We start from the raw sequence: 19,775 nt of genomic DNA on the forward strand, positions 1-19,775 counted from the left end.
GAGCTCGGCCTCGGCTTTAGTGCTCGGTCTCGGCCTCGATTTCAATGCTCGACCTCGGCTTCGGCTTCAGTGCTTGGCCTCGGCTTCAGTGCCCGGCCTCGGCCTCGGTCTCAGTTCCAGTACGTTTATGTGGTAGCTTTTGGTTGGTTGGGGGATTTTATCACACATCACAGGCCCCCCACTCATCAAGGCTCGGCTAGTCCTTAATGAGTGTCATCTTTCGGTCCGCTTAACGGTTCTGTTTCGAGGCTTAGTCCGAGCTCTTTTCCTTTGGCGATTTGACGTTGTACTGTCTATCAGTTGGGGTGTCTGTGCCATAGTACTCGGCGTAATGATGATGCTTGGGATTTTGAACCGTCTTTTGATTTGGATCGTTGAATCACGCTGAACTCTTCCTCTTCTTTTTTTTTTTTTTTTTTGGTATGTACTGGGCCGAGCTGCCTCTCTATGTACTGCGCCGAGCAGTCGGCTCTTTAATCAATGAAAATTTTGTTTCTTAAAATTTGTCTAACTGTTTTAGCTCGATAATTTTAGCCTTCTTTTCCTTATGTATGTTGTTCCGTTTGATGTTGTGGCCGAGCAGCCTCCATAGCTGAGCGTAATGCCTTAGCTTAGTTTTAGACTTTGTTCAGCTCGGCCATGTGGAGAGTTTGCTCTTGTTGGTTCAGACGTCGGCCAATCTTTGTGGGTTGGTCTTATGACTTGATTGCCGATCTATGAGGGTCGATCTTTGAGGTCGGCCAGGTCTATGAGGACCGGTCTTACGACTTGGTTGTCGGCCTATGAGGGTCGGTCTTTGAGGTCGGCCAGGTCTATGAGGACCGGTCTTACGACTTGGTTGCCGAAGACTTGGTTACCTTCCACCCTATGAGGATCGGTCTTTGAGGTCGGCTAGGTCTATGAGGACCGGTCTTACGACTTGGTTGTCTTTCGTCCTTTGAGTGTCGATCTTTGAGGTCGACCAGGTCTATGAGGACCGGTCTTACAACTTGGTTGCCGATGACTTGGTTGTTGTCCGTCCTATGAGTGTTGGCCTTTAAGGTCGGCCAGGTCTATGAGGACCGGTCTTACGACTTGGTCCGCCCGACATGTTGTAAGTGCGCTAAGCAAGTGGAGAAAATACTTTATTTCATTGAATCAAGAATGTCGAGGCCGAAATCGAATACATAAATGCTTGTCATGAGCTGTGCCGAGCAGAATACTTAACAAAATTACTGAAAAAAATTCTTCAAAATTTCTGAGTTCCAAGGCCCCGGTACCGTCTTTGTTGGGTCTTCGTCACTAAGGGAGAACGGGATGAGGTCTTCCACGGGCCTTCCGCTCCTTTTGGTGAGCTCATCCCGCTAGTCTTCAGGGAGGTGCTCAATGCACATAGCCATTCCTCAGACATTTCCTTTGTTTTGCTTTACAAAGGTGGCGTAGCACTCTTGAGCTCTCTTTTTATCACCTCCGATTTCTTCGATGTCGTTCTCTGTGGGGAATTTCATCTTCAAGTGTATTGGCGAGATGATAGCTTGGAGGGCGGTGACCGATGGGCGACCAAGTATGGCATTGAAGGTCACCACTGATCGTACCACCATGAACTTGACTTGGATCGTCACTTAGTATGGAGCTTGCCCGAACGTGACCAGGAGGTCTATCGACCCCTTGATCGTGACGACGGCCCTCGAGAATCCATGGAGTGAGGTGGCTTTTGGTTTGAGCGCCTCATCCCCGAAGCCGAACTGTCGATACAAGTCCAGCGACATAAGATCCACGGATGCTCCTGTATCAATCAATACCCGTTGAACAGGTCTCCTCGCTATTTCTACCTGTACCACCAAAGCATCATCGTGAGGTAAACTTATACCTTCGAGTTCGGCCTTAGAGAAGGAGATTATCGCCTTCGGCCTTTTGCTCAGCATCTCTGCGACTCTGACGAATCGTGCATTCGCCTTGGCTTTTCGAGTGGATTCATGTCCGGGCCCTCCGAGGATGGTGTATATGGGAGCTCCTTTCTCATAGCTCGGCCCGGATTCGTCATCCTTCTTTTCGGCTTAGACCTTGTCCTCGTCGAGCTCTGTCCTTTGGCTCTCAGACCTCGGCTCGGGCTTCCTTTGATCGTGGTCTTTGGGTCGTCGACTTTCATGTTCTTCTCGGCTCCCCTTGATGTATCGCTTCAAATGCCCAGCTCTGATCAGCTCTTCAATTTCTCATTTTAGTTGGTAGCACTCCTCGGTGTCGTGGCCTTCCTCCTTGTGGAATAGGCAGTACTTGTTGGGGTTTCGGGATGACCCAACTTGCATCGGTCGAGGTCGGCGTATGTACCCGTCACCTTGAATTTGCATCAAAATTTCCTTTCGCGACCTGTTTAAGGGAGTGTACTCGGGACTCTGAGCTCGGTCTGAGCTCTCAGCTCTGCGATTAGTCTTGGTCCGCTTTTCATCCCTTCGATCATCGGTCGCTGACCTTTTATTCTCTCCCTTGTTTTCATTCCCCTTGCGTGCTTGGAGAACGTCTTCCATGTTCGCAAACTCGTTACACCTGTCGAGGAGCTCGGCCATACTTTTGGTCGGCTTTCGAGCCAAGTCCTTGATCAGGTCTTCATGTGTAAGTCCATTGCTCATTGCGGTGTGAGCTGTGGCCTCATCCAAGTCTCTAACATCCAGGGATTCTTTATTGAACCGAGAGATGTACGATCAGATCGACTCGTTCGACCTCTGTTTCACGCTGAGGAGGTTCACCATCGTCTTCTTATGCTTCATGCTACTTTGGAAACGCATGACGAAGGCTCGGCAAAGTTGGGCAAAGCTTGTAATAGAGTTCAGCGGTAGCCATGAGAACCAAGAAGTTGCCACACCCTTTAGGGATGAGGGGAAAGCTCGGCAAGAAACAATCTCAGTACCGCCGTACATGGTCATCATTGCGTTGAAGTAGTTGATGTGGTCGATCGGGTCGGTAGTCCCATCATACCGGTCAAAGGGAGGTGGTTTGAACCCTACTAGAAGCGATGCTGTCATGATCTCAGGCGGATAGGGGTGACGCCCGACCAGGTGAGTAGGAGTTGCTTGTTTCTTAAGCCCTTCAACTTGCTCGGTTAGCTCCCTTAGCTTTTCTCCATTTCGACTGGAGCTCGGCCATTTTGTTCCTCAGCTCGGATGGGGTTTTGTTCTTTTTCCTGATGAAGTCGACCGTTATGGTCGGCTAGCTCATCCTGATGAGGTCGGCCAACCTGATCCTCTGGTCATGTTGACGAGGCCGGCCATTATGGTCGCCTCGGCCAACATCACTTCTCCTAGTGCGCCCGTCATCTCTGTGGTCAGACTCATGTGGGCTCCTTTGTCCATCTCTCCGGTGAAGTGGGCTTCGTCGCCGAGGGCTATGGCTAGAATCCTCTTCTTCCCTTATAGTGCATTGATGAGCACATTTATGTGTGAAATCTTAGAGCATAAAGCATACATTTTACCATATTGGACAGAGTTACTCGGTGCTTTCTTATGCTTTTCAGGTTTTAGGTGAATTCTTGTGAAAATGGATGAGATGATGCTAAGGAAATGTTTTTAAGGTGTTTAAAGGTGTTAATGGCTTGGATGCGTAGCCCATCGAGTCAGCTCCGCAACGGTTTAAACGGCACTTGATTCCGAGTTGAAACGAAGAAGTTATGGCCGTTTCCGTAACGCAAGCGAAAATGGTCAGTAGGGGTTTATTTGAAATTATTGACAGTCGGCCGGAGACAAAGTGAAGCGAAAGTTCAGATTACAGGGGCCTTAATAGAATTATTAGAAGTTACATTTATTGTACCCGAAAGATTCCATTTGGAGGGCTCTGGACAGTCCAACTTCAACTTGAGATATCTTGGGCTCCCGAACTCCAAATTGGACGAAATTTGGGTCTATTTTGGGTGATTTTTCGTAAGGAACACAATGGTGAGGCCTATATAAGCACCCCATGCTCCACGTTTTCTGAAGGACAGAATGGGTATTTTATTTATTCTTGAAGGAATCCTAGTCATCACCCTTACTCTCTCTCTCCTCCAACTTCTCAAGGGCACTTCGAATTCTATTTGGGATAGATTTATTTTGAAAGATATTCTCTCACCTATGGAAAGTTGAAAAATCAAAGATGCTTTGATTTTATTGCTTGAGAAGATATCTAAAGAAAAGGAAAGACTTGTTAGAATGGAAGTTTACTTTTCTGTAAATAGAGGCCTACGTAAACAATCTTCTTTTCTTCTTCTTTCTATTTTTTTCTTTTTCTTAGGATTCAAGGCATTGTAAAAGAGGAAGGAGAAGAGAATATTCTCTTTTCTTAGGGAATATTTCTCCTACACTTCCCTCTTCTCTCTCTCTCCTCTCTTCCTCTTATAAATACCCTTGCCCTTTGGGTTGTAGTTAGTTAGTTTTTAGTTCAGTTTTTAGTTCAGTTTCTAGTTCAATTTTAATTCAGTTTTTTAGTGTAATTTTTATTTCATTCACTTAGTGAAATTTTCTCTTCTTTTCCTATTTTTGGCTTAAGTTCTTAGTTTTGATTTCAAGTTCTTAATTTTGATTTCATAAGTCTAGTTTAATGGTTGTAATAGTTTTAGTTTAAAGCTTCCTAGTCTAAGTTCCTATGTTGATGACAAGACATGGAGATTTAGAAGAGGAAGCCATGGTGAGTTTATTTAAGTATTCAAGCACATCAAGGTATCTCATTCTCCCTCTCCTCTATCTCTCTCTATCTTCTTCTTCTTCTCTCTCTATTTCTTTTATTTTTTTTATATGGATGTGATTTGTGGATGCACTTTTATTCCCTTATTCCTTTTTATGTGGTTATAATGTGTGGCTGTATTTTTATTCCTTTCAATTTGCGTTAGTTTGATAGGTTAGATGCTCATGTGTTAGGACGCCAATTTAATCCCTTAATTTTGTTAGATGCTTATGAGTTAGGATGCATTAATTTTCATTAATTTAATTAGTTTAAGTTAACACTTTAATTTGGTTCACTTTGCATTACTTTTAAGTTAGTTAAATAGAGTGGCGTATATCTCCTCGTGTTCGACCCGTAGCTACGATTGACCCGTACGCTTGCGGTTTTATTTTAACTCAAACATGCATCGCACTCGGGGCTCTTCACGTCGGTCTTGGTGTCTCCTCTGTCCTTCACCGTCACCAAGTCGTCCGTAAAAGATCAATCTCCGCATAGCATGACCCTCGCCTGGCTCGATGGCCTCGCGGCCCTGGGCTTCGACGATGTCCTTGCTCATCTCGCCGATTACTCCCACTTAGTCGTGGAGGTGGAGTTCTTCGGCCTCCGGGATGGGATGACGCGGCTCGGCTAAGCTCGGCCCTCTGTCGGTCACAATGCTGTCATGGATCTTCTATTTCACATGAGGGTGCCCGCGGGGGCGCGACCGGTGGCTGACCCATTAGCCCGCCCTGAGCCATCTGGGTCATGAAGGTGCGCAACATCTCGTTAGTTTGAAGCATCTGCAATTGCAAATCCATAACCTGTCGATTATTCGCCGGCCCTTCAGGATCCAAACTCTCTGGCAAAAGTGGTGGTGACGGCAAGTTCAGCCCATTCGGCTCGGCCTGAGTTTGGTCTACCGCCGCCGCGTCCAGTACACTTTCCCCATTGCCCCCATTCACTGGTGGAGTGGGATTGACAGCGGTACCCGCATTACGCGAAGCACCTCCCCCTCGTGGGGTTCTTCCTGCCGCCCCTTGCCGCGACGTCTTCGGGGGTGGCGATTGTCTCGCCTGCCTATTAGGTTGCAACTCATCTCCTCGAGAGGTTGAGCCATGTTGACCTGATCTCATGTGCACCATTGTTGCTGCTCTTGAGGTTGGTAGAAACGACAACGACTTGCTGATGTCGTTCCCACAGACGGCGCCAAATCTGTTGCATGTGGAAATCTCGGATTGCTTGGTTTGCCCACGGATGAGCCTGCAAAGACCAAGTGATGAGCACAAGAGAGCCGGTGTGGCTCCGGCCTAAGACTCTCCGATGCTAAAATTAGATCACCAGTGCAACAGTGTAACTGCGTAGTGAAAAGCAAGATGATGAATGGTGCTCCATACCTGGATATTTATAGAGTGAGGATGAGATGAGGCGGTTGGGAGAGTCCTAGTATGGTAGGAGTCCTTCTTTTGGAAGGCTCTCTCGCGTAGAGCGGAGTGGAGAGCTATTTTCGGTCGGGCTCTTATTAAGGTAAGAGTCCATGTAAATTATGATTTCGATTATACGGGATCGTGGCTCGATCCTTATCCCGTGATTCTCGGGATGTGCCGACGTGGCCCCGCGATCCCCGGTGGGGTGCTATGGTAGCTCTCGTGGAGGAGGGCTCGGCCTCGGAGGTCGGCCTAAGAGGTTGGCCTGGTAGGTCGGTCTTGGCAGTCACCTCGGCCTGGGAGGTCGGCCGAGAGGTCGGCCTGAGAGGTCGGCTGGGGCACGGGGTCGGCCTCGAGAGGTCGACTGGGGTCTGCCGAGAGGTCGGCCTGTTAGGTCGGTCTCAGCGATCGGCTCGGCCTAGGATGTCCTGTGTATGCTCGATTAGGAGTTTATGGTCGACTTGTGTGAGCTCGGCTCGAGCTCGGCCTGCTCGGCCGACTTTGTGAGCTCGGCCTCGGCCTCGACTTCAATGCTCGGCCTCGGCTTCGAATTTAGTGCTCGGCCTCTGCTTCAGTGCTCGGCTTCGACCTCGGTCTCAGTTCCAGTACGTTTACGGGGTAGCTTTTGGTTTGTTGGGGGATTTTATGACACATCAGAACACTTGTGCGGATTTCCTTGCCAGCTTTCTCAGCTCTTTCAATGAGCTTCATTTTTGTGCAGAGGACCTACCAACTGGTTTGATTCCCCTTGTTCTTGTTTCGGGCTGAAGCCAGAGGGAAGGTCTTTTATAAATTGTAAATCCTTTTATTATTCTTATTAATATAATTACTACTCTCCAAAAAACAAACGTCTCTAATAATAATTTTTTTGTTTATTTTTATGATTATAACACAAAATAGCTAATAGCTTCTTTAATTATTGTGTGGGGTGGGGGCCGTTTGTAAGTAAAATGAAATGAAGCGAAATCATTTAAAAAAATGCAAATTATTTATAATTATGATTGTTTAATTGCTTTAAAATTCTTACTGTATATAATAATCTTGCTTTTCAAATATAATTTTTTTTAAATATAAAATCTTAAATTATAAAATATAATAACATTGGTTTGAAGTTAGTTAAATATAATAGGTAATAATTCCAAAAGGTTTTATTTTAGTTTTGATGTGATGATTTTCCCTTTTCTTTAATTTTTTTGCAAACAGATGAACCCTTTGGGATCGCAAAGTTAGACTTACTCACTTGTATAACTAAAAAGGTTTATCATCATTACTTAAAAAAGAAAAAAAAAAAAAAAAAAGGTTTCTTATGACTCAAAGAATAGGACGGGAACCATGGAATTGACTAGTCCCGGTTCTAATTAATTAGTCCAATTTTCAAACCATTTTTTTTTTGAATCAGCCATGGATGTACTTAAATCTTCAATTTAAATAAGACAAAAAAAAAAAAAAAAAAAAAAAAAAAACCTCCAACAAATTAAAAACGTGTGAAAAATCTCTGCTTCTTCCCAATCTCAATTTCTAGGGTTTCAAGTTGATTTGGAACCGATTCCAATCGATTTGAATAAGAATCAACGAAGACCGATCCTGTGATTGATTCCAAGATTTTAAACCTTGAGGTTTCTACCATAAAAGTTTTTTAAGGGGGGTTTGGGCATGGCCAACATTGGAATGGTTTCTAGACCTAATTTCTACCACACGGATAGATAACAAGATCATTCTTTGTATAAATCACATCTTCCACTAGTTTATTCTATAGTCTTATTCATAAATTATGCTCATACGTAATAAGTTTTTACAAATAATTTTCAGAAGATTATATTTATACACGGAGAAGTGGAATTTTCTTTGAACTCTGAAATTTAACCCATAAAATACATGATGAATTGACATCATATCTTCTAAATTTGAATGCTAACCAAGTTACAGTCTAGATCCCCTACCAATATATATGTATGCTTCACGAATAGGTTATGTGGTAATTGTATGTGAAACGTACACGTATAGATAGGTGATCCAGTCTTGTATTGAAGTCATCCTCAAAAGAAAATAAATCAAGGGAACTGAAGAAGACAATAGCTGAAAGAATCCAAACTTGGGGGAAATTAGCAGCAAGGCAGGTCGTCCCCCCCCCCCCCCCCCCCACCACCAAGTGGGATTTAGATCCTCTATGGGGGCTGCCCATCCTGCCTGTGCTGTGCAGACACAAGGTTGCATACAAAGACTGCATTACCCCTATCTGAACGCCTTGCCTGAGTGGGGGTAAGGTGATTTTTGTGCGCGATCTTGTGTCTACGCAGCACAGGCAAGATGGGTAGCGCCACCGTAGAAGATCTGGATCCTCTCAAGTATGAGCAATATGAAAGAAATCTTCATGCTTAACTAATGGTTATCCTAAAAAAAAATATCACTTACGTGGGACCCATATATTCAAAGTAAGAGAAGAAAAAGCCAAAAAAAAAAAACCACTATGACTGTATGAGAGAAAAATTGCACTCTTCCGATCCTTATTAACTCTCCATCAAACACTCCATCTCTTTTTGCACGTCGAGAAGATCGGTTTTTGTAGGCCCCTCACTCCAGTGATTGGAAAACACATCATCTGTGGCACACAATACTGTCACCTTGTAACACATGACAGTTTTCTCGTCTTACCTAGCTTTTTTGGCGAGATTTTTTAGTACCCTGATACAAAATTGCGTGAATTTCTATGTAATTTTAAAATTTAAAACAGAATCCTTTCTCCTTGTTATCTTCCAAACGCGAAGATAAATATAGAGACACAAGAAAACGTATGATTTTTGTACGGTTTCTTATCTTTTCTATCCTTCCAAACACAGCCAAGTATTTAGGATGGTTGGGTTTGAACTTTGAAGTAAAATTACTATACACTGGTATGACATGACATGTGATGACCACATCATAAATAAAGTAAGAATTATTTATTTATTTATTTTTTGGTGGGGGATTCATATTTCTGATTCAAATAAGAAATATGCATTTTTAGTAATAAGGGAGTTAGGTTCCAGAGGATCTTTATCCCCTCAATTTACATGCCCCTCAATTTTCTCAATTCCATCTAATAGGAGGGCAAAAATGAACATTCTACCCTTTGCTCGAACACATTGCTTGGGTGGAGTCCATCTCCCTCTATTAGAGGGTATTGAGGAAATTGACGGACAAGCAAATTGAGGTGATAATTTTCCGATTCTAGATTGCCACGCCAGTATGGGCAAGGTTTCGGAAATCTAAGTCAAACTGGAGTCTCAAATGCCCAACCCTAGCTAGCTTGGCCCAGCCTGACCTTGGGCTGGGGTATCTCAAGTCTCAATCCAAGTCTAGCCCATTTGTTTAACACAACCAAAACTTGACTCAAAAAATCTAACTTCAGGTTGGTTGGGTCTAGTTGAGCTCGAATTCAACACAAACCAACAATCAATTATGGTTCATTGTTTTGTTCTTCCTCCAGCCCACCTCTGGCTTTCTTCGAAGCGCCATACTTCTCTGTCTTTTGCATTCTTGGGTTTGCTATAACCAATGTTTGGTGGTGCAACTTGGGTGGATTAGGCCCCGAATTTGAAAACCCAAGCCCAGCCCAATGTCAACTAGGCTCTGGCCAAGCCCGACCCCTGCCTGAGTTGGGAATTAAAATCTCAACCCCAGCATGGCCTGAATTCCATAGATCCCAACTATCATTGCATCCAAGTGTCTTTAGCCATAAACCGTAGTATTACATATATGGTTAAATTACATCTGCAATACCTAACGTTTAGAGAAATTACGTCTGAGATATTTCACGTTTGATATATTATGTTTGGAGTTCCTCACATTTCATTAAAACAATATGTTTGGGGTACGTTTTCTTTTCATATTTCTAATTTTATCCATAGGCATTATGTTTGACAACACTCTTTGTTCTCTCCTTTCCTAGCTGATCTGCCACAACACCTACCTGCAATGGGGAAAGAGATGGAGAGAGAGAAAGTTACTTGTTTGGATTGAAGATTCCTTGCAGGTTTTGGCGCAATGACAAGATTGCTCTATTGCAATCTAGTGGTGGTGGGTTCAAATAAGGAAACAACCTCTCCACAAAAAAGTTGGGGTAAGGCTGCATATGAATGAACCCGGATCCTCTCCAATGACATTTAACCACCAGAGTCAATCTCACACCATTCATGGGGTGTGTGGACCACTTTTGAGGTGCCATAGATGATGGGAGATCAACTGTGGTGGTTAAATGTCATTGAACAAGATATGGATTCGTGTATGCATACCTCTCCCCCAACCCTATGTAACATGAGCCTGGCCAGTCCATCCCTAATCTAGCTCAGCCAGACCAAATGAGATTTCTCAGCTCGGGCCCAGTTGATGGGCTGGAAATCCCAGTAAGCCTGGAAACATATGGACGGGTTTTGGGTTTTTGGGCTCTAGCTAGTTACAGAATATAAAATTATGGGCTCTTATTCTCTGTGCTGCAGCGCAGGCTCCGCCCAGACACATGGGCCTGCCACTCAGGGGGGGCAGGGTGGTCATTGTGCCCACCCCCATGTGTCTGGATGCAGCCTGCGCCCGGCACAGAGAACATTCTCCCAAAATAAACCATATGGATGGTGAAAGGTCGTCGCTCAGAGTCACGACATTGATACCGTGAGTAACAGTCACGGCATAGAGGTTAGATCCAGTACCGCCCGTACAACTGTACGGCAGCTCTTGTGTACGGCGGTGGACTACTGTACCAAACACAAAAGAATGCAACCATACTAACCAAGTTAAAACGTGTACGGCAAAGCCACGTGGCTATAGGTATAAAAAGGATCTACCAGTCACACTCGACAGTGTTTCTCTTTCGAAAGAAATCGTTTTACTTTGTTGTGTGTTCGTTCCGCGCGAAATGGCGGAACGGAAAACTGCTTCCATTTTCGATCCAACGACCTTCTTATCTGCTCCCATGAAACGGCCTTAATCGCTCGCAACCCACTGCGTGTACTTTTAAACCTAAATTTGGTTACTGCCTCTGTTATGGGAACAGTGGTAAGAGAAGAAATGGTTCTGTGAAGGATTAAGGAATTATGTTTTCGAATGAAGATCGATCCATTGTGGAGGGGAGGATTCAGTTTACTTGTGAATTTGAGAAGGTCTTGTACTGGTTTTGTACTCAGCAATGGCTTCTCTTCTGGCTCTTTAACTGTACCCACTACTAAATGTCTATATCGCTTTTCTCGTCTACACTATCTCTCACCCTCTTCTTTATTTTTTGCTTTTTAGGGTTTTCGTTTGCACTTGTCTAGGTTTTGGAGTTGCGACTTCTCGAGATTTCCGAACGAGAGGTACATCTTTCCCTAATTTATAGCCCATTTTGTAAGTTAGAGGAGCTGCAGCTTGAATCTGTTGACATTTCGTTAATTTTCGAACATTTCAGCTACATTTTTTCCTCTTTCCCTTGTCAAACTCTTTCTTGGTTAATCTTGATTTGAAGCTGACGAGAGAACACATTTCTATGTTTGATGTAGATTTAGTATTCGGATTTTGGAAGTAATTCCTATTCTTTGTATCTTTTTTTTTTTTTTTTTCTTTGTGGAGGAATTATTCAAACCCCTAAATCTCACGATGGAAGGGAGATGCCTTAATCGATCAACAGTTCGCAGTGTGGCTGGAAGGTTTGTGGTTCATGCTGCAAAATTTCGCAGTTTGGCTCAGTAAGTTTACTAATATACTGGTCTTTTGGGAGTGTATTTTGGAGATATTCAGGTGTATTACTAGAAAACCTTTGTATTGGTTCTAGTGGCATTGTGTTCCAGAAAGATCTTTAGGATGCTCGGTTAGACACACCCAAACCCTTGATGGTCTTTAGAGAAACATTTTTTTTTTTTATCTTAGTTATAGGTCTATATCATAAACATTTCTTTCAGAACCAGAAAAACTGACATTGTTCTGCTTATTTGGTTGATCTAATTTTCTTCTATCCTTCTTCTGGTGGTGAAGTTGACTCTGTGTTAGTATTTTCCTGGTGAATTTTGCCAAATATCACGTTTAGAGTTTATTGTCATTACTGTTGCTTTTTTCAATATCTCTCCACTTTAAGAGATATGTACTTTCAACATAGTATAATCATTTTCTGTATTCCCTAAAAACAGAGGTTGGCAAGTCTATTGCAGGACGAACATGGGTCATCAATGGAAGCTCTTGACTTTATGATTGATTTGTAAGTTTATTGTGATGCAGCCGACTTATTTTGGCTGCATACTTTTTGTTCGAAGCTAGCATGCCTATGAGTTATCATTTGCCTGGATTTTTTTTCTTCTTTCTCTTGTGAACAAATTGGCTTTAGTTTACCATGCATAGTGGTATTGTGCTACTTTCTGCAAAAACCACCAATCTCTTTGTCCAAGCTTTGAGATATGCAGTTAATAGTATAGAGTGGAGTTAACTAATGATTATGGTTCCCTTCAATAATATTTCAGTAGTAAGTGTTATTCTTTTCAAAAGGATTAAATGCCTTTGTTTCAGATCACAAAGGGAGTGTCGTGTCTGACTACTCAAACACAAAGTATCTGTCTTTAAGCACAAAATCTGGACATCTGTCACCGTACAGGGGACCAGGATCCTACACTTAATGGACACTAACTAATATTTTGAAGACCAAAATCAGCATTATTGGATGACATTGCACCTTATGATCAGGGAAAAACTTCTTTGTCCAGTGGAATAGAGCATGGTTGAGTTCATCAAATTTTATTTTATTTTTATTTAATTTCAGTTTGTAGATATCTTAAGATCACATCAGTTAAATTTGTGGTCTCGATCCTCCCCAGGTTAGACACATGTTCACATAAATTTATGTATGTGTTTAAGGCTTTTACTTAGATTTATGACCTTGAACCATAGAATACAATCATACAAATGATGGAAAATAGGTATTAATTTCGTATCATGTATCTGAGCATGTTCCTCTGAATTTGTTTTCAATTAATTTCTTGGTCATCTACCTCTTCTTGCCATTGCTTGGTACAATGGTAAAAGCTCGGGATGCTAGAATGAAAACACAGTTCAAGTTTGAGGGTGGCCACTCTAGTAAAAAATTCCAAAGGTTAGGACTGGCTCCAGTCCACCCCTTCCAGGATCTTACAAAAGTTGAACACACCAATATATGATCTCCTTTCTCTATAACTACTGATGTTTTAATTAGTAGAGGAATTGCAGTGATATTACTGGAGAAAATTCTCATAAGATTTAAATTCTTTAATGAAAACTGAAAAGGGCTGAAATACCTTATCATATGAAAATTCTACCAACACTCCTTGAGTGGTCTCATCTTGTCTGCCCGCCAAAGAAGAATTGATGCCTTTGTTGCCATGGTGTGCAAAATCTCTCTCTTAGAATATTTTGCATTGGAATTCGGTGTTTTTGATATCTTAAGCATGGTTTTAAAATTCAGATTGGAATTGGTGGAATCGGCCAAGTCCGTTCCAACTTGGAATCAACCGAGGCCAATCCTGATTCTACGTGTACTGAGTCCGACCAAGTTAGACTGAGCCCGGGTGATCCCAGATGAGTCCGATCGATTCCTATCCGATTTGAATTGAATCGGAATTGATGGAGACCGATTCCTAGTCTTTAAACCTTGATCTTAATTTATTTTAATTTTGTTGTCTCTAATCCCCCCCCCCTTCTTTTTTTGTTTTCTCCTGACAGGGAATCAGATGGTACTGAGTGAGATTCTCCATGTCAGGTTATGGAGCTGAACTTGTGCTTCCCAAACACTTGAATCTTCAGGAAAGCTTCGAAGGTGTCCTATCAGGGATGAGGATTTTTTTTCCAGAAAATTTTTAGGCTTGAAAATCTACAATCCAAATGGTAAGTTTCTAGAGCCTATATGGAAATCATTTTTGAACATTTAAGTTACGGCAAAAGGTTATCTGGGTGGCCCACCCGCCTAAGCCTGGCTGGTGGCTCATCTATCTGTACCACATGGAAGGATGATATGCCAATTCTAACCGTCGGATATCTTGTGAATGGCCTGGATTGCCCACGAATCAAATTTCAGCCTAAAATCCAATCATTTACCCTGCATACCCTCCCGTGTATGTCCATGCATGATGCAACTACTTGGTGATCGCTGCATCCTTTTGGTAGTCCCAGATTTTCCATTGCCTTGTTTTGCCACTTGGCTAACTCCATTTGGGTTGAAACTTGACATGTGAGCAGGGGGCATTGGGGTCTATATGTACACCAAATTTCAACCCAACCTGACATGCCATGTGGTAGGAATCGGTAAGCCACCTAGCTAAGCTTAGGTGGGTGGGCCACCCAGCCAACATTTTCCTGTTATATTATTCCCCAATATTACTGTTGATTGAACTGTGTCTACCTTGGATTGCCTTGTAATGTATATTTCTCAATGTCCTTATCTTTTCAAATTTCCATCTATAGCTATACTTCAAACATAAGCAAACTCTGACCCTGTTTTGAGTTCTTAGATTCTTGCTCTTGAGACTTTTTTTTTTTTTTTTTTGTTGGGGGGGGGGGGGGGGTTGTTGAAATGGGTTTCTATGGCATTTCATATTGATCCTTTCATGGTCTTGACTTGTCAGCAGTCTGAATTGCATATTTCCATATTGAGGGATTACCAATCATTCTGACCTTTCTCTTTCTATTAGAGCTGTGAATTTTGTCAAAACTGAAAGGGTTTTTTGGATTTGTAAGATACAGAAAAATAAGGTGTGCAAGTTATATTTAACTGTTTAATTGTTTGAAGTTAACAAGTACAAATCAGATTTAACCAAGTTGAAGATTTGGTTGAAATTTCTAACAATCAATCAGATACCATATGGATTGTGTTTTACCATATCCATCCCTTAGTGCTTGGTTTTATCTCAGTAAATCCATGTAGGCCATTTGAGGATGCTCATTTCGCATCTTCTTTACTTCTCATGCGTTTCATGCAGTTGTTCTTTATCCAAACTTACCCTTTTCTATTAACTACCGTTGATTTAGATAACTTCATCTTAGAATAGCTGTTAGTTTCTTGTGATGTTGACATTCCAATTAGGTAAAACCAGGAAGTTGTTGCGAGGCTGATTTAGATTTTGAGATATTTAGGACATAATTTATTTTAACTTTTAGGCCATTAATATCCATCTACCTAAATTTCTTATGTCGAAGTCAATGTCAAGGAGAGAGTTCCATGAACAATTGAAAATTTATCTGAATGACCTACACTTTTGTAGGACATCATCTGTAACAATGAAATTTCCAATTCAGGGTGTCAAATGGTCAGTTCAGTCTGATTGCGGTTGGTTTTTCAAGTTTTAACATATATGGGCTTGGTCTCTTCTCATTTTTATGAAGATCAAAACCATTACTAACAGTACTTGGTTTTATCTCGGTAAATCCATGTAGACCATTTGAGGATGCTCATTTCGCATCTTCCGTACTTCTCATGCGTTTCATGCAGTTGTTCTTTATCCAGACTTACCCTTTTCTATTAACTACTGTTGATTTAGATAACTTCATCTTAGAATAGCTGTTAGTTTCTTCAGATGTTGACATTCCAGTTGGCCAAATGGGACACCAATTTTGACAAGCTTGTTAGACGTGAATGATGTGGATTTTGTTGACCTCTAGAGTTACTTTTGCATTTACAATGATGACAAGTGTATGAATTTGTATGCTATCGTAGAAATGAGATTATAACACAAATGTTTTACTACTCATGGAGGCCATGGTATCAGACCAAAATGCCTTTCTACCACTGATTCAATATCAGCTAGGCTTTGAAGTTTGAATACAATATCATTTTGTTTTGGTTCTTCTTTACAAAAGATATTCCTGCGTTCTGTTCCTCCGCACCAGTTGTTGGTTCTCTGCCTGTGTGTGGTTGTACTGTAAAATGACAACCCAAATTATATTCTGGGCAAATGTACAGAAAAGTCGAAATTTCAAAGTTTGTCTGGGTGAACTGATGAGTCAATCTTGGAATCTTCTGAGAGGTAGCTGCTTTTGTGGCTCAATACAACTTGAAGAATCCAGATGGCTGTTGAGATTCTCCTACTCTTGGCAAAGTAAATTCTCTTTCAATTGCGAGCTGCAAACTTGCCATCACTTTTGCCAGTGATACCCAAAGGACTGGAGCAAAACAGAAGGCATAGAAGAACACAGCAAGGGCTCGCACAATCCCATCTTTGTACCAAGGGTATGCCATGACAAAAAGTGAACCGGCAATCCCCAAGGCGGGCGTCAATGCTGCAAGTGGTGGCAACTGGAAGGAATAAATTACTAATGACACAAGCACCAAAGAGCCAAACAAGTACGTCGACCAGCCTACGAATGGGTGCACTGTCCGTGGTATGACAAAGAAGGGGATTGTGTAGGCAGCCAAGATGGACAACATTACAGCCATCTTGACTCCCGTTTGCAAGGAGAGACTCTTGTCTGGTTTTCTGTAGCAAAACTTGGCCAGATTTGGACGTGCAAGTCGGGTCAGTGCCATCAGTGCTAGGTACATCGATGACAGGACCAAGATCATGGGCACCTCATCACTGTATCTGTTTGAAGAGAATGAACAAGATGTGAGTTGCAAAATTAGCCTATGAGTTAAATTAATCCATCACTTGCAGTATAAAGACATGGGAGGCAGACCCTAACCACAATCCTGCCTCATTTAGATGCATCCAAAGAGGACACAATTAATGCTCAAGGATTCTTTGGGGCCACAATTATTGGTTTGATTTGTCAACTTACCCCAAAGTTTGTCGGCGTTGCTCATGCCACTGAAGGCCTAACGGGAGGACTGGATATGACCACCAGTACCAAGGCTTTAGCCATGGAGCACTAGGGAATGTGATGACACTGTTAGGACCGCAGGGTACATTCCATCGGAGCTTCAAATCTGCCGCCCAAAACAGAACATGTAATTTGATTACAAAAATTCTCAGGAATACCAGTCATTGTGAATCGAGGCAAAGAAGTGAATGCTTACAGTAATATGAAGCATCCATCTGGTAGCCCAGCGGTAGTCTGTATGTGCCGTCAAGCTTGGTGCCATTATGGGGTGGATGGAACATTGGGCGATCAAGCAAGTCCGGGAAGTAGCTAACCAGGAAACCCTGATCTGCACGGTCTGGGTTGTTACGTTTAATCTCCAACTCATGAAGCATGTCCTTGAAAACCTCATTTGAGGGCTGAAATTAAAAAAAAAGCAAGGACGTTAGAGAATAAACAATCAAGGCTTGCATTGCAAACTTTCTTTTGTGATTGTCTTTACTATTCAGGTATTATATTTTCGCTTGGAACTAATTGTCGTTACCTGTAACACAAAGAGGCCAGTATGGAAGATGCAGGGGTTGATGAAGACAGCGCAGAATTGGCCACATTGGAATAGTTCATCTGTCTTTTGGAGGATGAGATTATCAGCGTCAAGCATGACCACCCTATCATACTTCACTAGACTCCAAGCATAGAACTTGTTCATCGTCAACTTAAACCTGTCATGGTTTTCTTCTGACTGGTATGGGTTATGCAGGTTCTCTACCCTTGTCACTTTCACCCCATCTTCCTGTTCCCTGCGTCAAAAAAGGTTAGTTAGTCTCCAAACCAGATAAACAGTTAACTGTGACTGCAATTTACAGATCATTGCACCAGTCTTGCAAAGTAATTGATTTGCAGAAACAGAGCCTTACAACTCATCCCTTCAAATCTACAACTGTTTTTACTTTCATAAAAAAAAAAAAAAAAAAAAAAAAACACTATAGGGCCCAGTACACTAGATGACCGACCGCCCTCCCCCAGAAGAATTGAAGTCTCAGAAGTCAAAAATCGAAAAAATCTCTGAAGAGTTCGGAAAGGCAAACCACTTTCCGTATATATCCATAAAAACACGTTAATCATAGAAAGTCAACTGTTTCAATTCCGATGGACGAAACGAAAGGGTCAGTAATTCCCAGTACTACGATCTAACGACCATCGACCATCAGTACGTGAATTAATTTCCCCAAAGCCTGAGGGCATTATAGTCACTCTCGGATAACTCCTCGTTTCCGGAAATACCGGATGATGCCTTCTTTGCCTCTTCACGTACCGGACAGGACAGCGAAGTCATGAACCCGATTCGTTGAACCAACGGCTCTACTGTCTCTGTCGTCTTCCGTATAATTATAGCCTTCGAGTTCACCGGAAAAAACTCTACGGCATATGTCACTGGAGTTGCCAAACGGTGCCGGAAAGCATAAAAAAGAAGTAAAGAGAAGAGACGAGAGAGAGAAAGAGAGAGAGGAGTATAGAGTATAAACTATAATAAATTAAAGAGTGATTGTGGAGGGAGGACATCTGACTTACATAGCTTGAACCCATGTGGCCGGAACGTCGTTGGAGGCAATGACAACGAGATCGGCGTCGACCTGAAGCTTCGCCAGGGATCTGAGCATCACACGAATCGCAACATAGAACTCGTAATCCCTTGGAGTTCCCATATACATCATCGTCGCATAAGCGTTTCGATTCACTTTCTCTTCCTCAGAGACCGCACCTTGAATCGCTGCTACTGCAAGAATAGTTGCTACAATCATAAACCTCAAACTTCTCAACCCCGACCTCTCTTTGTTCCCCATTCTTCTTGTTGTTGTTGTTGTTCTTCTTTTTCTTCTTCTTATTGTTTCTTCCTCTTTCACCAACTGGCAACAGAAAAACAATGAAACATACGAAGACCTAAAACAGAATCAGCTCCAATTTACACAAAATTTGATATTTTTCCTTCTTCTATTCCCATTCTCACAGTCAGCTTCTCATAAGTAATTATAATAGAAACGGGGAGGCGGGGGGGGGGGGAGGGGGAGGAAGGATTCCAGGTAACTTGTGACTAAGCTGTCGTAATCAAGTCAGCCGCCAGAATTGAACAGGTAAAAATTCCGATAAGAACGACGGAAGAAAAAGATAGATTTTCCTCCGCCGTTCTTCGGAGGGGAAAAGGGAAAAGGGTTAAAGAGAGTTGCAGAGAAGAAAGGAGAAAGAAAGAGAGAGAAGAAAGATACAAGATAGGGCGCGTGAGAATTGAAGAGGGGATAAAAAAGCCCTAAAATGACTCAAATAAATAAGTGGCTTCTATATTTTCAGTTTAGTTTTAAAATCAGGTAAAAGAAAAACTAACCAAAAAAAAAAAAAAACATGCGGGTCCCGATTTTTTAGCCGATTGCAACGTGACCGTGAGAAACACTGCTGAAAACTGAAAGTGGTCTCGCGTTCTGATCTTGCCACGTGGCATTTTGCTGGATAAACCTGAGAGTGGAATTTGGGAGTCGGGGGATTTTTGTGTTGACCATATTAGCCTTCCCCATCTGTTGCAAACTCAAAAGCCGGGAAGGGTTGATTTCGGGTGTAAAAGAAACGTGGACTATTTGACTCTTTCTTATTGGGTGTGTCTGAATTGAAACCTGTGTCCTATCTAAGTTTTGTATCCTGACTTCAACGGTCCTCTGACCCCAAATTAGGGTTATAGACGTAAATATATATTCTCACCCTCTGCGAAAGTGCGAAGTAGTAGGTTGTCTTATTTGTTTCAAATTAATTAGTTCTTCCTTATTTACACAGCAGAGAGACTATCGTGATCTTTAATCACACGGAATCCGAACTGGAAAAACACTCTTTGTGTTGAATTGCTGCCATCTCCACATGTCGTGGAATAGGAACATATAAGTGTTTGACTTTCACGCGCTT

General features: G+C 42.3%; 1 protein-coding gene across 2 annotated transcripts; it reads right to left on the reverse strand.

Moving 5' to 3' along the window:
• Window positions 1-120: 120 nt before the first annotated feature.
• LOC122665339 (putative glucuronosyltransferase PGSIP8) lies at window positions 121-18,686 on the reverse strand. Of its 2 annotated transcripts, XM_043861459.1 has the most exons (6): window positions 18,402-18,686; window positions 17,374-17,629; window positions 17,047-17,248; window positions 16,809-16,956; window positions 16,068-16,612; window positions 121-151 (listed from the first exon to the last, which is right to left on the reverse strand). In XM_043861459.1, exons 1-5 carry the CDS (start codon window positions 18,671-18,673, stop codon window positions 16,075-16,077), a joined length of 1,416 nt encoding a protein of 471 aa, XP_043717394.1. In that variant the 5' UTR covers window positions 18,674-18,686; the 3' UTR covers window positions 121-151; window positions 16,068-16,074. The 2 variants fall into 2 exon arrangements, with proteins under 2 accessions (XP_043717394.1, XP_043717393.1); XM_043861458.1 differs by lacking the exon at window positions 121-151 and having other exon boundaries at window positions 15,744-16,612.
• Between the last annotated feature and the right edge of the window lie 1,089 nt (window positions 18,687-19,775).

This window comes from Telopea speciosissima, chromosome 6, assembly GCF_018873765.1.
Source record: "Telopea speciosissima isolate NSW1024214 ecotype Mountain lineage chromosome 6, Tspe_v1, whole genome shotgun sequence".
Taxonomy (NCBI): domain Eukaryota; kingdom Viridiplantae; phylum Streptophyta; class Magnoliopsida; order Proteales; family Proteaceae; genus Telopea; species Telopea speciosissima.